Here is a 22,215-nt window from a genome sequence, read left to right as displayed (position 1 = left end):
GTCTCTTGAATTAGTAAATAACAACTAGAGAAAATTGTCGTTGGCAATTAGAGATAGAGTGATTTTAAATTGTTTATGTTCACCCATTCTTTTTAAAGTAAAGAAATAAAAGTTAAATTTTAAAATTGTACCAGTGGCTCTACCCCAGTCTGGGCAGAGAGTGCTACATAGCATTTCTTTCCAGGGATTCTATCCCAATTGTTCTGCAAGGTGTATATAGGTGTCATGGGTGCACATGTGTCAATTTAATCCTAGGCAATACATTCACACATAGCCACACTGGTAGGAAATATAACATAAGACACCCATTAAATTGTGAGTCTAAATACGTGGTCTATATGATCGAGTGCCAATGTGGGGACATGTATATCGGAAAAACAAAATGTATGCTAAAGGAAAGAATGGCAGTACACAGATCTAGCATCAGACAGGCTTTGGAAAAAAGGGGAGTCAGACCAGCCGGTAGCTAAACACTTCCTGGAAAAGGGCCATTTAGTGTCTAGTCTCAAATGTTGTCCTATAGATCAGATACTACCTCTGAAAAGAGGGTCAAATAGAAAGACTATTCTATTACAAAGAGGGGCCAGATGAATCTCTGAGCTAGACACAGTCCACCCAGGGGCTTGAATACATACCTGTCTTTTTCTTGTTTTTTTTATAGAGTAGGTAACCAAGAACTCTACAAGTTGAATTAAATCTGATGGTATGATTAAACAGGAATCCTGAACTCTTGTACCACTAATGAAGGGGATATAGTTATTAGTTTGTAAATTATTTATGAATAATTAGTAGTGTGCCTGTAGTGTACTAATGTATTAAAACTTTATTTTAAAGGTAGAGAATTGGAAAAATCCAGTGAGTAGCATTCAGATTCTACCTTAAGAGAATCAAAGGGTCATAGAGCATCACCTGAGTGAGTGGGGGAGTGGTTTGACAGGTTACCTTGACAAAGGCACAGGTTGGGGCCCGAAACGTTGGAACCAATAAATGTTTTGAAAAACCTATGAAAAGGAGAAAAGAGTCATTATATATATATATATATATATATATATATATATATATATATATATATATATATATATATATATACACACACACACACACACACAGGTGGCCCTTGTTTTACAACGGTTCAATTTACACCGTTTCAGAATAACAACCTTTTTTTCCAGTCATATGACTGCTATTGAAAAGCATTGAGAAGCAGTGCATTTATTAAAATAGCCAGTAGGTGGAGCTGTCCGCTTGTGTTGCAGCAAAGCCAAGCAAGCTGAAATTAATTAGTTTAACCAGACCTGAATGTTATAGTCATGAGAAAGGACCTCAACCAGGGGAACCAGAACAAACCATGGCAAAAACAATTTTTAATTGGATCACCTAGTGGTACTAGTTTACCAGTAATACTGTATGGTCACATATGTAGTGAGAAAACAAAATGCAACAAGATGTTGACTGAGCTGGGAGCTCTAGAAACTGGTAGATAAAATCATATCTAGAATAAATAGAAATTACTTTTAGAATTATTTTCTTTAGTATCTAAAGGTTTTATGAAGAATTTTCCCTACATTTGTATACAGTTTTGCTTTATTGCTACATTTACAAACAGCAGGCTGTATAGCAAGTTCACAAGTCAGGAGTTTGCAAGCTGGACATATTCATTTTAGATTTATAGGGTACCACATCAAGGAAAACAAACGTTGTTGCTGGCTTGCAAGCACTGTAGTTCAGGTGCATGTAGCACCAAATCATTGTAGGTTGTTCACTGTGTCATGTCCCAATAAATCGTATTAAAATACAAATGTTAAACTTAAGGGTGGTGCTAAAATATTCAGTACTGTTAACCTCTTAGCTACCTGCTTTCCTAGCTACTAACCATAACCATGTGCAATGTATAATGTTGCAGACATTATGGAAGTGTGTCCTGAAGGTGACATGCCAAAATTTCCAGTAGGTTTAAAAAGTGTCATTTTTATAAATTGTGTATGGTCATGCAAGAAGCCTCCTAGACGTGATAAACACGTGATGATCGTAGCCAGTGTCAAGTCCACTCATTAACAGAGCAGATTCTACTCTATTCAGGTATCTCTAAGGGCAGCGCTAGTGGTTTTTATTTTTTTACTGAGCATAAACAGAATAAGGCCGCTTGCGTCCGGCCCTTGTGCACTCACACCAACAGAATCCAGCAATCTAGATATATATAGATAAATAGCTAAAGTTAATTCAGCATGTGAGCTATGCTGTTTGCAGGAAACAATATGCTCTGCTTATTTAATGCACAAGAAAAGATTTAACGTTGGAGTTAAAAGAAAATTGCCACAATATCCAAGCAGCACTCTACAATGCTCAGTGCATTTCAAAAGCAGAGGATTAGGAATCAGTGGGGATTTACATTAACACACTATGAAACCTTAGAAAAAAAACACACAATAGAATTTTTTAGTTAGTTTGTATGGGGAATTCATGCTCACATACGATATACACATCTACAGCCTACTCTCTGCACACAGATTATTCCTTCAGGGGTTGCCTAAGTAAACACAATAAATAAAAAATAACTAAACAAATCGCCCAAGGGTCATATATATTCAGACTTTAATCTGTTCAGGGATATGAAACAAATATTAAGAACACAATGCATTCATTAATGCCTTATTATTATATTCTCCTTCACACTGGTCTTATGTACAGTTGACCTCTCTAAATATGCTGAACACCTAGTGATGTTTCTGTGACAATATGGCATTCATTTCATTTAAAAACTAGTTTAGAGACTGGCAGCACATCTAATGTGCGCACAAAAACATATTTGCATAGCTAAATGCTGGCATGTTGTATTATTTAAGAAAACAAGTTACATTCTTTTTTGAAAAAAAGAAAAATGTCAGAAAGTGCTGGGTGGGTAACAACCCATTTTACCCATGCAGACGGTGCCACGTTTACCAGCTGTGAAGTCTTGTGTAAACTTGCTTGTGGTATGTGAAGCTGAAAGTTTAATGAAGACACACACATAGGAAAAGGAATGTTCACACAAGCTCACTGTGAATGCCCCTGGGTGCTGATGTATGTGAGGGCAGGTAAAACTTGTTTTTTCTACATAATAAAATGGTCATTCAAATACCTTAAAAAGAGACATAAAACCCAAAAATTTTCTTTCATGATTTAGGTAGAACATACAATTTTAGACAACTTTCCAATTTACTTCCATTATCAAATTTGCTTAATACTCTTGGTATCATTTGCTGAAGGAGCAGCAATGCACTATAGGTTTCTAACTGAACAAATGGATGAGTAAATGACAATCAGTATAAAAATGCAGCCACCAATCAGCAGCTAGAACCTAGGTTCTTTGCTGCTCCTGAGCTTACCTAGATAAACCTTTCAGCAAAGGATAACAAGAGAAGGAACCAAATTAAATAATAGAAGTAAATTGGAAAGTTATTTAAAATTGAGTGCTCTTTCTGAATCATGAATGAAAAAATTGGGGTTTCATGTCCCTTTAAGTCTTGAATTATACACTTGGCTGAACAAAGCTACAAGAATGGATCTGGGCTTCCAATTAGCCCACCAAGCTAACTATGCAGTAAGGGCATTCGGAATTAAACGATAATTTAATTATTCATTGCGTACCCTCTTAATTCCATTCATTTAGTTCAGACACAGGATATATTAGAACTGAAGTGCAACTTTAAAATATCTTCCTTTTTTATAGATATTTTAGATGTTCTGCTGTTTTAATATTTCTGAATGATAAAACTATGTACGTCTATGTGGAATATATATTAGACCATTTTCTTTCTAGTCCTCCTATGACTTGCTCTCAAAAAAAAAAAAAATTTGGAAAGTCTTATTTTCTAATATTTTAAACACCTAGAACTAAATATCTGTACATATTACACACACTGCTTTGGGGAATTAAATACAATTGTACAGTAAATACCAGACTCGATGTGTGTATTGTAATCATTTCTTTATAAAGCACTGCCAAATTCCATAAGCAGGGGCACAAAATGACACAAATTTGTAGTAAAAATAAATAAATACAGATACATAACACAGATAAGGCTAAACAAATAGAAGGGACCTGCTATGAACAGTTTAATATCTACAGGTGTGTATACGCAGATAGCAGATCTCGTGGATTACAGTGTGCTGTTTATTTACTAGCAGTAAGTACATGTGATGCATTTACTAACAAAAATGTTTCTGACTTTCGGTATGAGCAAGTGCAACTATCTAATTAACATGTTTTCATATAAAACATTTCTAATAATGATTATTTATGACTTATTTCAATATAACACAAACCACAGCCAATATGAACTTACCCTCTCTGAAATAAATCCACATTGTAGAATTTTTGGAGCTCCACTGAAAATTCAACTGTCGCCTGGACATCACTCATTTTGACTCCACAGGAAAACACCAAATCACATTAGTGACTAAAAAAAAAAAAGGAAAACAAATATTAAGTTTAAGACAGGCTGCACAAGAGTAAAACAAAAAGCTTAGATACGCTACATATATATATATATATATATATATATATATATATATATATATATATATATATATATATATATATATATATATATATATATATAGCCTGAATGCCAGTAAGGCCTGCAAAGTATTCCACAACAACTATTATTGATATTATTATAATTATTATCACTATTAATAATCTTGGCTGCCACCATATTCTGCAGAGCTACACAACAGTACACTACATCAATTCACAGAAAAAATAAATCTGTTAACATATTGATAAAGAAGGAAATTCCCATGTTAACTTACAGGTGTGTTGCTGCCCTTACTGGCAACCAAGGAGTTAAAAGGTTTAGAATACTGATGCCACTGCTTGAGCACACAGTGTAACAGATTAAACAATGTAATAAACAATGTTTAATGCTATGTCATTCTAGTGTCCCCTGCATTGGCAATAAAACACTGCTGACTCAGGCCACCAGTGACCTACAGACGGACGTACATGGCTCTTTCCCTAGGTTTCTCTGCCTTGGCTCTCAAGCTGGCTTCCTTTACTTTGTCATCTTAGTTTCAGTTCCTATCCTCAGTTGCTTCTCCCTCCTCCCCCTGTTCCTGGTCAGGACAGCACATTTTAATCATAGGTTTACCACCATGGTCTTGACAAGCTGTCATTGTGAAGGTAAAATGACATGTGAATGGCATTCCTACTGCTCTGACATTATAGTAACAGGAGAGCATATTTTCCAATGGGAAATGTAACTAACCACAGCAATGTAAACGTACTCTGAAGCAAAACTAGCAGCAGCTGTGCCACAAGACCAAGGTCACACACTTCCCTCAATCCATGCAACTTGCTGTTTTTGTTCTTTATATATAAAGTAATGTAATGCTGTACTAATATATACCGATTCCGCGATTGGTGATGATTCCGCTCTTCTTTGTGACTTACACAGGTACAATAACTCGTCAATTCTGCTTGCCTGTCAGGTGTTTAAGGGAAACAGACAATAATAACAAGGGGCTTAGCTTTCTACTCCACTTAAATTTAATTTACAATGCACAGCTCAGACAGGAAAGGGCCTAGTTCTGTACACGAATGACGACATCAAACCAGTAATGAGGCAGTCAAAGGCTTAAAGGGATATGAAACCCAAAACATTTCTTTTGTGATTCAGACAGAACATGCCATTTTAAAAAAGTTTGCTATTTACTTCCATTGTCAAATTTAAATTGGTTCTGGTGCTACAGAAATGGGCTGTCTCCTAACCATACACAACTGCTTTTCAACAAAACATACCAAGAGAATGAAGAAAATTTGATAATAGAAGTAAATTAGAAAGTTATCTAAAATCGCCTGCTCTATCTGAATTATGATGGGTTTCATATCCCTTTAAATCACTGTTGTATAAGCTACTGGCAATCAAGGGTTCCACTCAAAGTTGTTAGTGGGGTTATGGGCAAGCATACTGTATGTTTTCGTACACACACAGAGAGGGGTGATTTGTCCTATCACTCACTAAAGCAAACACAGAAGTAGTTTAATTCCATGAGTGACAACACCTTCTAAACTCAATACAGGTTAGGGTTGCCACCCGCCCCGGTTTCACCGGGACAGTCCCGGTCTGATGCTTTGTGACTCATGTCCGGGAAATACCCTCAAATGCCCCAGGCTGAGCGATCCCCTGGCGCAGCAAGCACAGACTTTACAAAAATATTAGCTGGCCAGAGGAGCGCTTAGCCCGGGGTTACTAAAAAAAAAAAACAGGTAGGTGGAATCTGGAGGAGAGACGGAGGATGGTGTGGGAGTCCAGTGGGAGGGGGGAAGAGGGTCGAGAAGGGGAGTCCTGACGTCACATCCTGCTGCAGAGAGAGGCAGGTGTTGTGGTGCGGTGGCCGCGGGCAGCATGCCGAAACATAGCCAGTTACCGTTGTGGTTCCACCACCTCCGTCTGTAGGTCCTCTGCAGCAGCAGCAGCCTTTAGAAAGAATCCTGGAGCCTTGCCCCGGCCGGCCCTAAGCCAACAAGTGCAGTGCAGTCACAGAGAAACTGTAACACTTGGCTGTGTCTGCTGTTTTTTCAAATTGGTTTGGTCATTTTATTTTTTTATTTTTTTGGGGGGGGGGCTTAAAGGGACATGAAACACAAATGTTTTCTTTCGTGATTCAGATAGAGAATACAATTTTAAACAACTTTCTAATTTACTTCTATTATCTAATTTGTTTAATTCTCTTGGTATCATTTGTTGAAGGAGCAGCAGTGCACTAATGGTTTCTAACTGAACACATTGGTGAGCCAATCACAATCAATATATATATGCAGCCACCAATCAACAGCTAGAACCTAGGTTCTCTGCTGCTTCTGAGCTTGCCTAGATAAACCTTTCAGCAAAAGATAACAAGAGAAGGAAGCAAATTAAATGATAGAAGTAAATTGGAAAGTTGTTTAAAATTGCATTCTCTATCTGAATCATGAAAGAACATTTTTGGGTTTCATGTCCCTTTAATTATGTGTAAATATAATATAATATATATTATATATATATATATATATATATATATATATATATATATATATATATATATATATATATATATTTCATAATGAATTTGAGGCTGTGAGAAGCCACGCCCCAAGCTATGCCCTTAGACACACCCTCTCCACGTCCACAAATTTTCTGGGCAAAAGGTGGCAACCCTAATACAGGTCCATGTGGGAAAAAAGAAAGAAACAAGCAAAACAGCAAAAACATGATCATCCAGTACTGAAAACGTAATTTGAACATATGTGCAATTTGGTTGCATTTTTATGCAAAATAACCTATGACCTACCATGAATTTAAAGTTCTATATTTCTGAACCAAATGGGGATTTCATTTCATATGATCTGTATCCCTGACAAAATTCATGAGGATTGTTGAGCTTTAGTAGAAACATGTTCCTGCCTTATCTTATTAAAAATTTGGTGTATAAATTAAGAAATATGGAACTTTTAATATTCAGTAATATTATTAATAATAAAAAAAATCTATTGTCAAGTTCTATAGTTATATACATTTCTATATGTAACCGATTCTTCAAAATGCAGTCTGGCTCCAAAGTCTGTTATAAATTTGCCAGTCCCTGTCTTCTATAATTAAGGTTAATAGATTTTTTTGGAAGCAAAATATATTGCATATCTAATGTAAATATCTTACCCAGAGTTCCCTGGAGCATTGGTAACAATGTATACTGAGTACTTCTGGGGATAAGCAAGCAGGGATACTTCCCTAGTTTTGCTAATATTCTATACTGTACAATAATTATATTGCTCTTACTTTTATAAAATGGAGGATTTTAATCTCATGCTTTTATCTCCACAATAACTCAAATGAGTATTGCTTTATATTTACAGTGTTCTCTACAGAAACTTTTGCCAGCCAGTTGGCATTATTAAAGGGACACTGAACCCAAATTTTTTAATTTCGTGATTCAGATAGAGAATGCAATTTTAAGCAACTTTCTAATTTACTCCTATTATCACATTTTCTTCATTCTTTTGGTATCTTTATTTGAAAAGCAAGAATGTAAGTTTAGATGCAGGCCCATTTTTTGTGAACATCCTCGGCTCTTCTTGCTGATTGGTGGATATATTCACCCACCAATAAACAAGTGCTGCCCATGTACTGAACCAAATTTGGCTGGCTCCTTAGCTTAAATGCTTTCTTTTTCAAATAAAGATAACAAGAGAATGAAGATAACTTGATAATAGGAGTAAATTAGAAAGTTGCTTAAAATTGCAAGCTCTATCTGAATCACAAAAGAAAAAAAAACATAATTTATGTAAGAACTTACCTGATAAATTCATTTCTTTCATATTGGCAAGAGTCCATGAGCTAGTGACGTATGGGATATACAATCCTACCAGGATGGGCAAAGTTTCCCAAACCTCAAAATGCCTATAAATACACCCCTCACCACACCCACAATTCAGTTTAACGAATAGCCAAGCAGTGGGGTGATAAAGAAAGGAGTAAAAAGCATCAACAAAGAAATTTGGAAATAATTGTGCTTTATACAAAAAATCATAACCACCATAAAAAAGGGTGGGCCTCATGGACTCTTGCCAATATGAAAGAAATGAATTTATCAGGTAAGTTCTTACATAAATTATGTTTTCTTTCATGTAATTGGCAAGAGTCCATGAGCTAGTGACGTATAGCATAGCAATACCCAAGATGTGGAACTCCACGCAAGAGTCACTAGAGAGGGAGGGATAAAAATAAAAACAGCCATTTTACGCTGAAAAAATTTATCCACAACCCAAAAAAATAAGTTTATTCTAATAAATGAAAGAAAAAAACTCAAACCAAAAGCAGAAGAATCAAACTGAAACAGCTGCCTGAAGAACTTTTCTACCAAAGACTGCTTCTGAAGAAGCAAATACATAAAAACAGTAGAATTTAGTAAATGTATGCAAAGAGGACCAAGTTGCCGCTTTGCAAATCTGATCAACTGAAGCTACATTCTTAAAGGCCCATGAAGTGGAGACTGATCTAGTAGAATGAGCTGTAATTCTCTGAGGCGGGGACTGACCTGACTCCAAATAAGCTTGATGAATCAAAGTTTCAACCAAGAAGCCAAGGAAATAGCAGAAGCCTTCTGACCTTTCCTAGGACCAGAAAATAAAACAAATAAACTGGAAGTTTTCCTGAAATCTTTGTTAGCTTCCATATAATATTTCAAAGATCTAACCATACCCAAAGAATGTAAGGATCTTCCCAAAGAATTCTTAGGATTAGGACACAAGGAAGGGACAACAATTTCTCTATTAATGTTGTTAGAATTCACAACCTTAGGTAAAAATTGAAAAGAAGTCCGCAAAACTGTCTTATATGGATGACAAATCAGAAAAGGAGACTCACAAGAAAGAGCAGATAGCTCAGAAACTCTTCTAGCAGAAGAGACAGCCAAAAGGAACAACACTTTCCAAGAAAGTAGTTTAATGTCCAAAGAATGCATAGGCTCAAATGGAGGAGCCTGTAAAGCCTTTAGAACCAAATTAAGACTCAAAGGAGGAGAAATTGATTTAATGGCAGGCTTAATACGAACTAAAGCCTGTACAAAACAGTGTATATCAGGAAGTATAGCAATCTTTCTGTGAAAAAAAACAGAAAGAGCAGAGATTTGTCCCTTCAAGGAACTTGCAGACAAACCCTTATCCAAACCATCCTGAAGAAACTGTAAAATTCTAGGCATTCTAAAAGAATGCCAAGAGAATTTATGAGAAGAACACCATGAAATGCAAGTCTTTCAAACTCTATAATAAATCTTTCTAGAGACAGATTTACTTACTTGTAACATAGTATTAATCACCGAGTCAGAAAAACCTCTATGACTTAGTACTAAGCGTTCAATTTCCATACCTTCAAATTTAATGATTTGAGATCCTGATGGAAAAACGGACCTTGAGACAGTAGGTCTAGCCTTAACGGAAGTGGCCAAGGCGGGCAACTGGACATCCGAACCAGATCCGCATACCAAAACCTGTGTGGCCATGCTGGAGCCACCAGCAACACAAATGATTGTTCCATGATGATTTTGGAGATCACTCTTGGAAGAAGAACTAGAGGCGGGAAAATATAAGCAGGATGATAACACCAAGGAACCGTCAGCGCATCCACTGCTTCCGCCTGAACATCCCTGGACCTGGACAGGTATCTGGGAAGTTTCTTGTTTAGATGAAAGGCCAGGAGATATATCTCTGGAAGACCCCACATCTGAACAATCTGAGAAAACACATCTGGATGGAGAGACCACTCCCCTGGATGTAAAGTCTGACGGCTGAGATAATCCGCCTCCCAATTGTCTACACCTGGGATATGCACCGCAGAGATTAGACAGGAGCTGGATTCCGCCAAAGCAAGTATCCGAGATACTTCTTTCATAGCTTGGGGACTGTGAGTCCCACCCTGATGATTGACATATGCCACTGTTGTGATATTGTCCGTCTGAAAACAAATGAACGGTTCTCTCTTTAACAGAGGCCAAAACTGAAGAGATCTGGAATTGCACGAAGTTCTAAAATATTTATTGGTAATCTCGCCTCTTGAGAATTCCAAACCCCTTGTGCTGTCAGAGATCCCCAAACAGCTCCCCAACCTGAAAGACTCGCATCTGTTGTGATCACAGTCCAGGTTGGCCGAACAAAAGAAGCCCCTTGAATTAAACGATGGTGATCTATCCACCATTACAAAGAGTGTCGTACATTGGGATTTAAGGATATTAATTGTGATATCTTTGTATAATCCCTGCACCATTGGTTCAGCATACAAAGCTGTAGAGGTCTCATGTGAAAACGAGCAAAGGGGATCGCGTCCGATGCTGCAGTCATGAGACCTAAAACTTCCATGCACATAGCCACTGAAGGGAATGACTGAGACTGAAGGTGCCGGCAGGCTGCAACCAATTTTAAACGTCTCTTGTCTGTTAGAGACAGAGTCATGGACACTGAATCTATCGGGAAGCCTAAAAAGGTGACCCGTGTCTGAGGAATCAAGAAACTTTTTGGTAAATTGATCCTCCAACCATGTTTCAGAAGAAACAACACTAGTTGATTCGTGTGAGATTCTGCAGAACGTAAAGACTGAGCTAGTACCAAGATATCGTCCAAATGAGGAAACACCGCAATACCCTGTTCTCTGATTACAGAGAGTAGGGAACCTAGAAACTTTGAAAGGATTCTTGGAGCTTTTGCTAGGCCAAATGGAAGAGCAACAAATTGGTAATGTTTCTCTAGAAAAGAGAATCTCAGAAACTGATAATGTTCTGGATGAATCGGAATATGAAGGTATGCATCCTGTAAGTCTATTGTGGACATATAATGTCCTCGCTGAACAAAAGGCAGAATAGTCCTTATAGTCACCATCTTGAAAAGTTGGTACTCTTACATAACGATTCAAAATTTTCAGATCCAGAACTGGTCTGAATACATTTTCCTTCTTTGGGACAATGAATAGATTTGAATAAAACCCCAAACCTTGTTCCTGAAAAGGAACTGGCATGATTACCCCTGAACACTCCAGGTCTGAAACACACTTCAGGAAAGCCTGAGCTTTTACTGGATTTGCTGGGATACACGAGAGAAAAATCTTCTCACAGGAGGTCTTACTCTGAATCCTATTCGATACCCTTGAGAGACAATGCTCTGAATCCATTGATTTTGGACAGAATTTATCCAAATATCCTTGGAAAACATTAATCTGCCCCCTACCAGCTGAGCTGGAATGAGGGCTGCACCTTAATGCGGACTTAGGGGCTGTCTTTGGGTTTTTTAAAAGGCTTCGATTTATTCCAATTTGAGGAAGGCTTCCAATTGGAAACAGATTCCTTGGGGGAAGGATTAAGTTTTTGTTCCTTATTTTGACGAAAGGAACGAAAACGGTTAGAAGCCTTAGATTTACCCTTAGGTTTTTTATCCTGAGGCAGAAAAACATAATTTATGTAAGAACTTACCTGATAAATTCATTTCTTTCATATTAGCAAGAGTCCATGAGCTAGTGACGTATGGGATATACATTCCTACCAGGAGGGGCAAAGTTTCCCAAACCTCAAAATGCCTATAAATACACCCCTCACCACACCCACAAATCAGTTTAATGCATAGCCAAGAAGTGGGGTGATAAGAAAAAAGTGTGAAGCATAAATATAAGGAATTGGAATAATTGTGCTTTATACAAAAAAATCATAACCACCACAAAAAAGGGTGGGCCTCATGGACTCTTGCTAATATGAAATAAATGAATTTATCAGGTAAGTTCTTACATAAATTATGTTTTCTTTCATGTAATTAGCAAGAGTCCATGAGCTAGTGACGTATGGGATAATGACTACCCAAGATGTGGATCTTCCACGCAAGAGTCACTAGAGAGGGAGGGATAAAATAAAGACAGCCAATTCCGCTGAAAAAATAATCCACACCCAAAATAAAGTTTAAATCTTATAAAGAAAAAAACTGAAAATATAAGCAGAAGAATCAAACTGAAACAGCTGCCTGAAGTACTTTTCTACCAAAAACAGCTTCAGAAGAAGAAAACACATCAAAATGGTAGAATTTAGTAAAAGTATGCAAAGAAGACCAAGTTGCTGCTTTGCAAATCTGATCAACCGAAGCTTCATTCCTAAACGCCCAGGAAGTAGAAACTGACCTAGTAGAATGAGCTGTAATCCTTTGAGGCGGAGTTTTACCCGACTCGACATAAGCATGATGAATTAAAGATTTCAACCAAGATGCCAAAGAAATGGCAGAGGCCTTCTGACCTTTCCTAGAACCGGAAAAAGTAACAAATAGACTAGAAGTCTTTCTGAAATTCTTAGTAGCTTCAACATAATATTTCAAAGCTCTAACTACATCCAAAGAATGCAATGATTTCTCCTTAGAATTCTTAGGATTAGGACATAATGAAGGAACCACAATTTCTCTACTAATGTTGTTAGAATTCACAACCTTAGGTAAAAATTTAAAAGAAGTTCGCAACACCGCCTTATCCTGGTGAAAAATCAGAAAAGGAGACTCACAAGAAAGAGCAGATAATTCAGAAACTCTTCTGGCAGAAGAGATGGCCAAAAGGAACAAAACTTTCCAAGAAAGTAATTTAATGTCCAATGAATGCATAGGTTCAAACGGAGGAGCTTGAAGAGCCCCCAGAACCAAATTCAAACTCCAAGGAGGAGAAATTGACTTAATGACAGGTTTTATACGAACCAAAGCTTGTACAAAACAATGAATATCAGGAAGATTAGCAATCTTTCTGTGAAAAAGAACAGAAAGAGCAGAGATTTGTCCTTTCAAGGAACTTGCAGACAAACCTTAATCCAAACCATCCTGAAGAAACTGTAAAATTCTCGGAATTCTAAAAGAATGCCAGGAAAAATGATGATAAGAAAGATACCAAGAAATATAGGTCTTCCAGACTCTATAATATATCTCCCTAGATACGGATTTACGAGCCTGTAACATAGTATTAATCACAGAGTCAGAGAAACCTCTTTGACCAAGAATCAAGCGTTCAATCTCCATACCTTTAAATTTAAGGATTTCAGATCCTGATGGAAAAAAGGACCTTGCGACAGAAGGTCTGGTCTTAACGGAAGAGTCCACGGTTGGCAAGAGGCCATCCGGACAAGATCCGCATACCAAAACCTGTGAGGCCATGCTGGAGCTACCAGCAGAACAAACGAGCATTCCTTCAGAATCTTGGAGATTACTCTTGGAAGAAGAACTAGAGGCGGAAAGATATAGGCAGGATGATACTTCCAAGGAAGTGACAATGCATCCACTGCTTCCGCTTGAGGATCCCTGGATCTGGACAGATACCTGGGAAGTTTCTTGTTTCGATGAGAGGCCATCAGATCTATTTCTGGAAGTCCCCACATTTGAACAATCTGAAGAAATACCTCTGGGTGAAGAGACCATTCGCCCGGATGTAACGTTTGGCGACTGAGATAACCCGCTTCCCAATTGTCTATACCTGGGATATGAACCCCAGAAACTAGACAGGAGCTGGATTCCGCCCATACCAGAATTCAAGATACTTCTTTCATAGCCAGAGGACTGTGAGTCCCTCCTTGATGATTGATGTATGCCACAGTTGTGACATTGTCTGTCTGAAAACAAATGAACGATTCTCTCTTTAGAAGAGGCCATGACTGAAGAGCTCTGAAAATTGCAAGGAGTTCCAAAATATTGATCGGTAATCTCACCTCCTGAGATTCCCAAACCCCTTGTGCTGTCAGAGACCCCCACACAGCTCCCCAACCTGTAAGACTTGCATCTGTTAAAATTACAGTCCAGGTCGGAACAAAAGAAGCCCCCTGAACTAAACAATGGTGATCTGTCCACCACGTCAGAGAGTGTCGTACAATCGGTTTTAAAGATATTAATTGAGATATCTTTGTGTAATCCCTGCACCACTGGTTCAGCATACAGAGCTGAAGAGGTCGCATGTGAAAACGAGCAAAGGGGATCGCGTCCGATGCAGCAGTCACAAGACCTAGAATTTCCATGCATAAGGCTACCGAAGGGAATGATTGTGACTGAAGGTTTCGACAAGCTGATATCAATTTTAGACGTCTCTTGTCTGTCAAAGACAGAGTCATGGACACTGAATCTATCTGGAAACCTAAAAAGGTTACCCTTGTCTGAGGAATCAATGAACTTTTTGGTAAATTGATCCTCCAACCATGATCTTGAAGAAACAACACAAGTCGGTTCGTATGAGATTCTGCTAAATGTGAAGACTGAGCAAGTACCAAGATATCGTCCAAATAAGGAAATACCACAATACCCTGTTCTCTGATTACAGACAGAAGGGCACCGAGAACCTTTGTAAAAATTCTTGGAGCTGTTGCTAGGCCAAACGGTAGAGCCATAAACTGGTAATGCTTGTCTAGGAAAGAGAATCTCAGAAACTGATAGTGATCTGGATGAATCGGAATATGCAGATATGCATCCTGTAAATCTATTGTGGACATATAATGCCCTTGCTGAACAAAAGGCAGGATAGTCCTTACAGTTACCATTTTGAACGTTGGTATCCTTACATAACGATTCAATATTTTTAGATCCAGAACTGGTCTGAAGGAATTCTCCTTCTTTGGTACAATGAAGAGATTTGAATAAAACCCCAGCCCCTGTTCCAGAACTGGAACTGGCATAATTACTCCAGCCAACTCTAGATCTGAAACACAATTCAGAAATGCTTGAGCCTTCGCTGGGTTTACTGGGACACGGGAAAGAAAAAATCTCTTTGCAGGAGGCCTTATCTTGAAGCCAATTCTGTACCCTTCTGAAACAATGTTCTGAATCCAAAGATTGTGAACGGAATTGATCCAAATTTCTTTGAAAAAACGTAATCTGCCCCCTTACCAGCTGAGCTGGAATGAGGGCCGCACCTTCATGTGGACTTAGGAGCTGGCTTTGGTTTTCTAAAAGGCTTGGATTTATTCCAGACTGGAGATGGTTTCCAAACTGATACCGCTCCTGAGGATGAAGGTTCAGGCTTTTGTTCCTTGTTGTGACGAAAGGAACGAAAACGATTATTAGACCTAAATTTACCTTTAGATTTTTTATCCTGTGGTAAAAAAGTTCCTTTCCCTCCAGTAACAGTTGAGATAATAGAATCCAACTGAGAACCAAATAATTTATTACCCTGGAAAGAAAGGGAAAGCAGAGTAGACTTAGAAGACATATCAGCATTCCAAGTTTTAAGCCATAAAGCTCTTCTAGCTAAAATAGCTAGAGACATATACCTGACATCAACTCTAATGATATCAAAGATGGCATCACAAATAAAATTATTAGCATGTTGAAGAAGATTAATAATGCTATGAGAATTATGATCTGTTACTTGTTGTGCTAAATCTTCTAACCAAAAAGTTGAAGCTGCAGCAACATCCGCTAAAGATATAGTAGGTCTAAGAAGATTACCTGAACACAAGTAAGCTTTTCTTAGAAAGGATTCAATTTTCCTATCTAAAGGATCCTTAAAGGAAGTACCATCTGCCGTAGGAATAGTAGTACACTTAGCAAGAGTAGAGACAGCCCCATCAACCTTAGGGATTTTGTCCCAAAACTCTAATCTGTCAGATGGCACAGGATATAAATTGCTTAAAACGTTTAGAAGGAGTAAATGAATTACCCAAATTATTCCATTCCCTGGAAATTACTTCAGAAATAGCATCAGGGACAGGAAAAACTTCTGGAATAACTACAGGAGATTTAAAAACCTTATCTAAACGTTTAGATTTAGTATCAAGAGGACTAGAATCCTCTATTTCTAATGCAATTAAGACTTCTTTAAGTAAAGAACGAATAAATTCCATTTTAAATAAATATGAAGATTTATCAGCATCAACCTCTGAGACAGAATCCTCTGAACCAGAAGAACCATTATCAGAATCAGAATGATGATGTTCATTTAAAAATTCATCTGAAAAATGAGAAGTTTTAAAAGACTTTTTATGTTTACTAGAAGGAGGAATAACAGACATAGCCTTCTTAATGGATTTAGAAACAAAATCTCTTATGTTATCAGGAACACTCTGAGCATTAGATGTTGACGGAACAGCAACAGGTAATGTAACAGTACTAAAGGAAATATTATCTGCATTAACAAGTTTGTCATGACAATCAGTACAAACAACAGCTGGAGGAACAGATACCATAAGTTTACAGCAGATACACTTAGCTTTGGTAGATCCAGCACTAGGCAGCAATTTTCCAGAAGTATCTTCTGACTCAGTGTTAACGTGGGACATCTTGCAATATGTAATAGAAAAAACAACATATAAAGCAAAATTGATCAAATTCCTTAAATGACAGTTTCAGGAATGGGAAAAAATGCCAGTGAACAAGCTTCTAGCAACCAGAAGCAATAAATAATGAGACTTAAATAATGTGGAGACAATAGTGACGCCCATATTTTTTTATCGCCAAAAAAGACGCCCACATTATTTGGCGCCAAAAATGACGCCACATCCGGAACGCCGACACTTTTGGCGCAAAAAAACGTAAAAAATAACGCAACTTCCGGCGACACATATGACGCCGGAAACAGAAAAAAAAATTGCGCCAAAAAAGTCTGCGCCAAGAATGAAACAGTAAAATGAAGCATTTTCAGCCCCCGCGAGCCTAACAGCCCACAGGGAAAAAAGTCAAATTTTAAGGTAAGAAAAAATTGATTTATTCATATGCATTATCCCAAATATGAAACTGACTGTCTGAAATAAGGAACGTTGAACATCCTGAGTCAAGGCAAATAAATGTTTGAATACATATATTTAGAACTTTATAAAAAAGTGCCCAACCATAGCTTAGAGTGTCACAGAAAATAAGACTTACTTACCCCAGGACACTCATCTACAAGTTGTAGAAAGCCAAACCAGTACTGAAACGAAAATCAGTAGAGGTAATGGTATATATAAGAGTATATCGTCGATCTGAAAAGGGAGGTAAGAGATGAATCTCTACGACCGATAACAGAGAACCTATGAAATAGACCCCGTAGAAGGAGATCATTGAATTCAAATAGGCAATACTCTCCTCACATCCCTCTGACATTCACTGCACGCTGAGAGGAAAACCGGGCTCCAACCTGCTGCGGAGCGCATATCAACGTAGAATCTAGCACAAACTTACTTCACCACCTCCATAGGAGGCAAAGTTTGTAAAACTGATTTGTGGGTGTGGAGAGGGGTGTATTTATAGGCATTTTGAGGTTTGGGAAACTTTGCCCCTCCTGGTAGGAATGTATATCCCATACGTCACTAGCTCATGGACTCTTGCTAATTACATGAAAGAAAACTCCCTTTCCCCCAGTGACCGTTGAAATGATAGAATCCAACTGAGAACCAAATAAATTATTACCTTGGAAAGAAAGAGATAGTAATCTAGATTTAGAGGTCATATCAGCATTCCAAGATTTAAGCCACAAAGCTCTTCTAGCTAAAATAGCTAAAGACATGGATCTAACATCAATTTTGATAATATCAAAAATGGCATCACAAATAAAATGATTAGCATATTGCAGTAAGTGAATAATGCTAGATATGTCAGAATCCAATTCTTGTTGTGCTAAATTCTCCAACCAGAAAGTTGATGCAGCCGCAACATCAGCCAAAGAAATTGCAGGTCTAAGAAGATGACCTGAATATAAATAGGCCTTCCTTAGATAAGATTCAAGCTTCCTATCTAAAGGATCCTTAAAAGAAGTACTATCTTCCATAGGAATAGTGGTACGTTTAGCAAGAGTAGAAATAGCCCCATCAACTTTGGGGATTTTTTCTCAAAACTCTATAGAATTTGCTGGTAAAGGATACAATTTTTTAAACCTTGAAGAAGGAATAAAAGAAGTACCTGGCGTATTCCTTTCCTTAGAAATCATATCAGAAATAGCCTCAGGAATAGGAAAAACTCCTGAAGAAACCACAGGAGGTTTAAAAACAGCATTTAAACGTTTATTAGACTTAACATCAAGAGGACTGGATACCTCAATATCCAAAGTAATTAACACTTCTTTTAATAAAGAACGCATATACTCTATTTTAAATAAATAAGTAGATTTGTCAGTGTCAATGTCTGAGGAAGGATCTTCTGTATCAGATAGATCCTCATCAGAAGAGGATAAATTATTATGTTGTTGGTCATTTGAAATTTCATCAACTGAATGAGAAGTTTTAAAAGACCTTTTACGTTTATTAGAAGGTGGAAATGCAGACAAAGCCTTCAGAATAGAATCAGAAACAAATTCTTTAAAATTCATAGGTATATCATGTACATTAGAAGTTGAAGGAACTACAACTGGCAGTGTACTATTACTGATGGAAACACTATCTGCATGTAAAAGTTTATCATGACAACTATTACAAATGACATTCTGTGAAATAATTTCTACAATTTTACAACAAATGCACTTAGCTTTGGTAGAACTGATGTCAGGCAGCAATGTTCCAGCAGAAAAATGAGGCAGGATCAGATTGAGACATCTTGCAAAATGTAAAAAGAAAAAACAACATATAAAGCAAAATTATCAATTTCCTTATATGACAGTTTTGGGAATGGGAAAAAATGCAAATAGCATAGCCCTCTGATAGAGAAAAAGGCAAGAGACAAACATCAATGGGGTATTGAAATAATGAAAAAGTTTAGCGCCAAGTATGATGCACAATGTAACTAAAAACTTTTTTGGCGCCAAAAATAACCGGAAATGACACACTCGCGTCCCTAATGACGCAACCGTGTGTAAGGCTTCTGCATCAACTATGACGCCGGAAATGATGAAGTTGCGTCATAGACGTATTTTTTCGCGCCAAAAAATTTCTCGCGCCAAGAATGACGCAATAAAGTTTAGCGTTTGATACACCCGCGGGCCTAATACCACATGCAATTTGCAAGAAGTAATCAATTGGAAAAAAGACTAAACCCCAGGTAAGAAAGAATTTTCTTAAAAATTTTTTTTATATTCCCAAATATGAAACTGACAGTCTGCAGAAGGAAATACATGAACCTGACTGATGGCAAATATAAGTACAATACATATATTTAGAACTTTATATAAATGCATAAAGTGCCAAACCATAGCTGAGGTGTCTTAAATAATAAAAAACAAACTTACCAAAAGACACCCATCCACATATAGCAGATAGCCAAACCAGTACTAAAACAGTTATCAATAGAAGTAATGGTAAATTGAGAGTATATCGTCGATCTGAAAAGGGAGGTAGGAGATGAATCTCTACGACCGATAACAGAGAACCTATGAAATAGACCCCCGTTAGGGAAATCATCGATACTCCCTTCACATCCCTCTGACATTCGCTGTACTATGAGAGGAATCAGGCTTCAACAATGTTGAGAAGCGCATATCAACGTAGAAATCTTAGTACAAACTTACTTCACCACCTCCATAGGAGGCAAAGTTTGTATAACTGAATTGTGGGTGTGGTGAGGGGTGTATTTATAGGCATTTTGAGGTTTGGGTAACTTTGCCCCTCCTGGCAGGATTGTATATCCCATACGTAACTAGCTCATGGACTCTTGCCAATTACATGAAAGATATGTGGGTTTAGTGTCCCTTTAAGTAGCTGGGGTAGGGGCAGTGTAATATTTTCTAATATTATATAATTTTCTGCTATGTACAGCACAAATTAAAGGGACACTCAAGTCAAAATTAAACTTCCATGATCCATATAGAGCATGCAATTTTCAACAAGTTTCCCATTTACTTTAAAGGGACATAAAACAGGTCGAGGTCTGTGCATATCCTAAGGCTAATTAATTAAAAATAGTTTGCATAAAAAAATGTTTAAAAATTGCTGGCAAGTATTTTAAAATACTTTTCAAAAATAAGCAAAATTAATTACATAGTTAAGCTGCCTGGAAAAGCCAACTCCACTCCTCCTTATCAGTGTTTAGACACAGGCATTGTATTTCAACTGAGTTCACAGCTTCTAGGCATGCTCCAGCAGATAATCCCTATGCATGTTTGCATTCTACCAAAACAACAATAGATAAAGATACAGCCATAGAAGGAAATGAGTGGGGGAGTTAGAGCTTTACAATTCAGAAACTAAAAAGAAAGGGTTAATGGTGAGGCACTGCAGTATAAATTTGCAGGTAAAGTAATTAAATTAAATATTATTATATTTTCTCTCTATCCCAACTTGTTTTCTCTCTATCCCAACTTGTTTTATGTCCCTTTAATTAACAAAAATGTGCAGTCTTTATATTTACACTTTTTGAGTCACAAGCTCCTACTGAGCATGTGCAAAACTTCACAGGCTATATTATATGCATTTGTGATTCGCTGATGGCTGTCACATGATACAGGAGGAGTGGAAATAGACATAAAAGAAATTTGTCAATTTTTTTTTACCAATCATTTGAAGTTCAGACTAAGTGCTATTACATTGTCTTTTTATCATGCATTTGTCGATCATTTAAATCTAACGTAATTACTGGTGCTTTAATTGCATAATTTAACTTAAATGTATTTAATGATAATTTGTGCAATAAAAATTGCACATTTTTAATATTAGCTAATTTTAGCTTAATATTGGCAAGGTGGTCAGTAAATCAAAAATCAGCTTGGTTGGGTGGTGCACCTGCTAAGAAGGGCTTTGGGAGAACACGGATATATACAAACATACATATACACTTACATATAGTGCTGTAAGTAGATCATCACACAGATACAAAATATAGGCACTAGCTTACTTAAAGGGACATTATACACTAATTTTTTCTTTGCATAAATGTTTTGTAGATCTATTTATATAGCCCATAAAGGTTTTTTTTTACAATAAATGTATAATTTTGCTTATTTTTAAATAACATTGCTCTGATTTTCAGACTCCTAACCAAGCCCCAAAGTTTTATGTGAATACTGTCAGCTACTTTCTCCAGCTTGCTGCTGTTTGTGTAAAGGGTCTTTTCATATGCAAAAGAAGGGGGAGGGGGGAGTGTCTTATTTCCCACTTGCAGTGGGCTTTCCAGCTACCTTTTCAACAGAGCTAAACTGAAAGCTTCTAAGTAAGTTTTTAAACAGTTTTATACTGGATTTTTATATCAGTATCTGTGCATCTTATTCTTTATAGTAGTGTCTATTACATGCAGTTATATGAAAATGAGTGAATACTGTCCCTTTAAGAGGATCAAGTTACACTCAAAAATGAATGAAGCCAGCCACAGCGTATGTCATGATTAATATGATGCAGAACGTTCCAACTACACCTGCAAAGGGAGGGAGTACAGGACAACCACAGAGTATGGGAATCAAATTTAACAAGCTCTTCATGCATATCTCGCTAGGAGCATGAAAATAATGTGGAATCTGACACCGGAAAAAGACATGTATATTTCAAACTTGCTATTTGGTGCTAGGTTGTCAAATTCAGCTAAAATGTGAAAACGGTATTGAAGATTTTACATTTTAGAATTAATTCTTTCATGCAAAATAAATGCTACAATCTTTGCAGCGTCATGAAAATTAAAATATAGATGGGGCAACTTAGCCTTAGCATTATATGTTCCAACATAATGTTGCTTAAACAAAACATGAGCATGTATGGCGGTAATGCAGGAAATAATAGCAGGCAATGAGCACACCAGGCTCCAAAATCAGCTCTTCCGGCGCATGAAAAGAGTCAGTCTAAAAATGAAATAGACATACAAGCAAACGAATAGTAGAGTATGGT

At 37.2% G+C, this 22,215-nt stretch overlaps 1 protein-coding gene across 4 annotated transcripts in view; it reads right to left on the bottom strand.

The window, feature by feature from the left end:
* Window positions 1-22,215, bottom strand: part of FAM135A (family with sequence similarity 135 member A) — a 672,026-nt gene that overhangs the window by 513,195 nt on the left and 136,616 nt on the right. For 3 of the 4 annotated variants that reach the window (XM_053710421.1, XM_053710424.1, XM_053710423.1), the window contains exon 3: window positions 4,326-4,439. In XM_053710421.1, coding sequence (XP_053566396.1) covers window positions 4,326-4,402 — 77 coding nt within the window. In that variant the 5' untranslated portion in view covers window positions 4,403-4,439. Of the gene's footprint in view, window positions 1-4,325; window positions 4,440-4,794; window positions 4,974-22,215 lie in introns of those variants that run through there. The other variant, XM_053710422.1, reaches the window with a different exon arrangement.

This window comes from Bombina bombina, chromosome 4, assembly GCF_027579735.1.
Source record: "Bombina bombina isolate aBomBom1 chromosome 4, aBomBom1.pri, whole genome shotgun sequence".
NCBI lineage: Eukaryota > Metazoa > Chordata > Amphibia > Anura > Bombinatoridae > Bombina > Bombina bombina.
The sequence above is the reverse complement of the archived record's forward strand: the minus strand, read 5'-3'. Positions and strand labels throughout refer to the sequence as shown.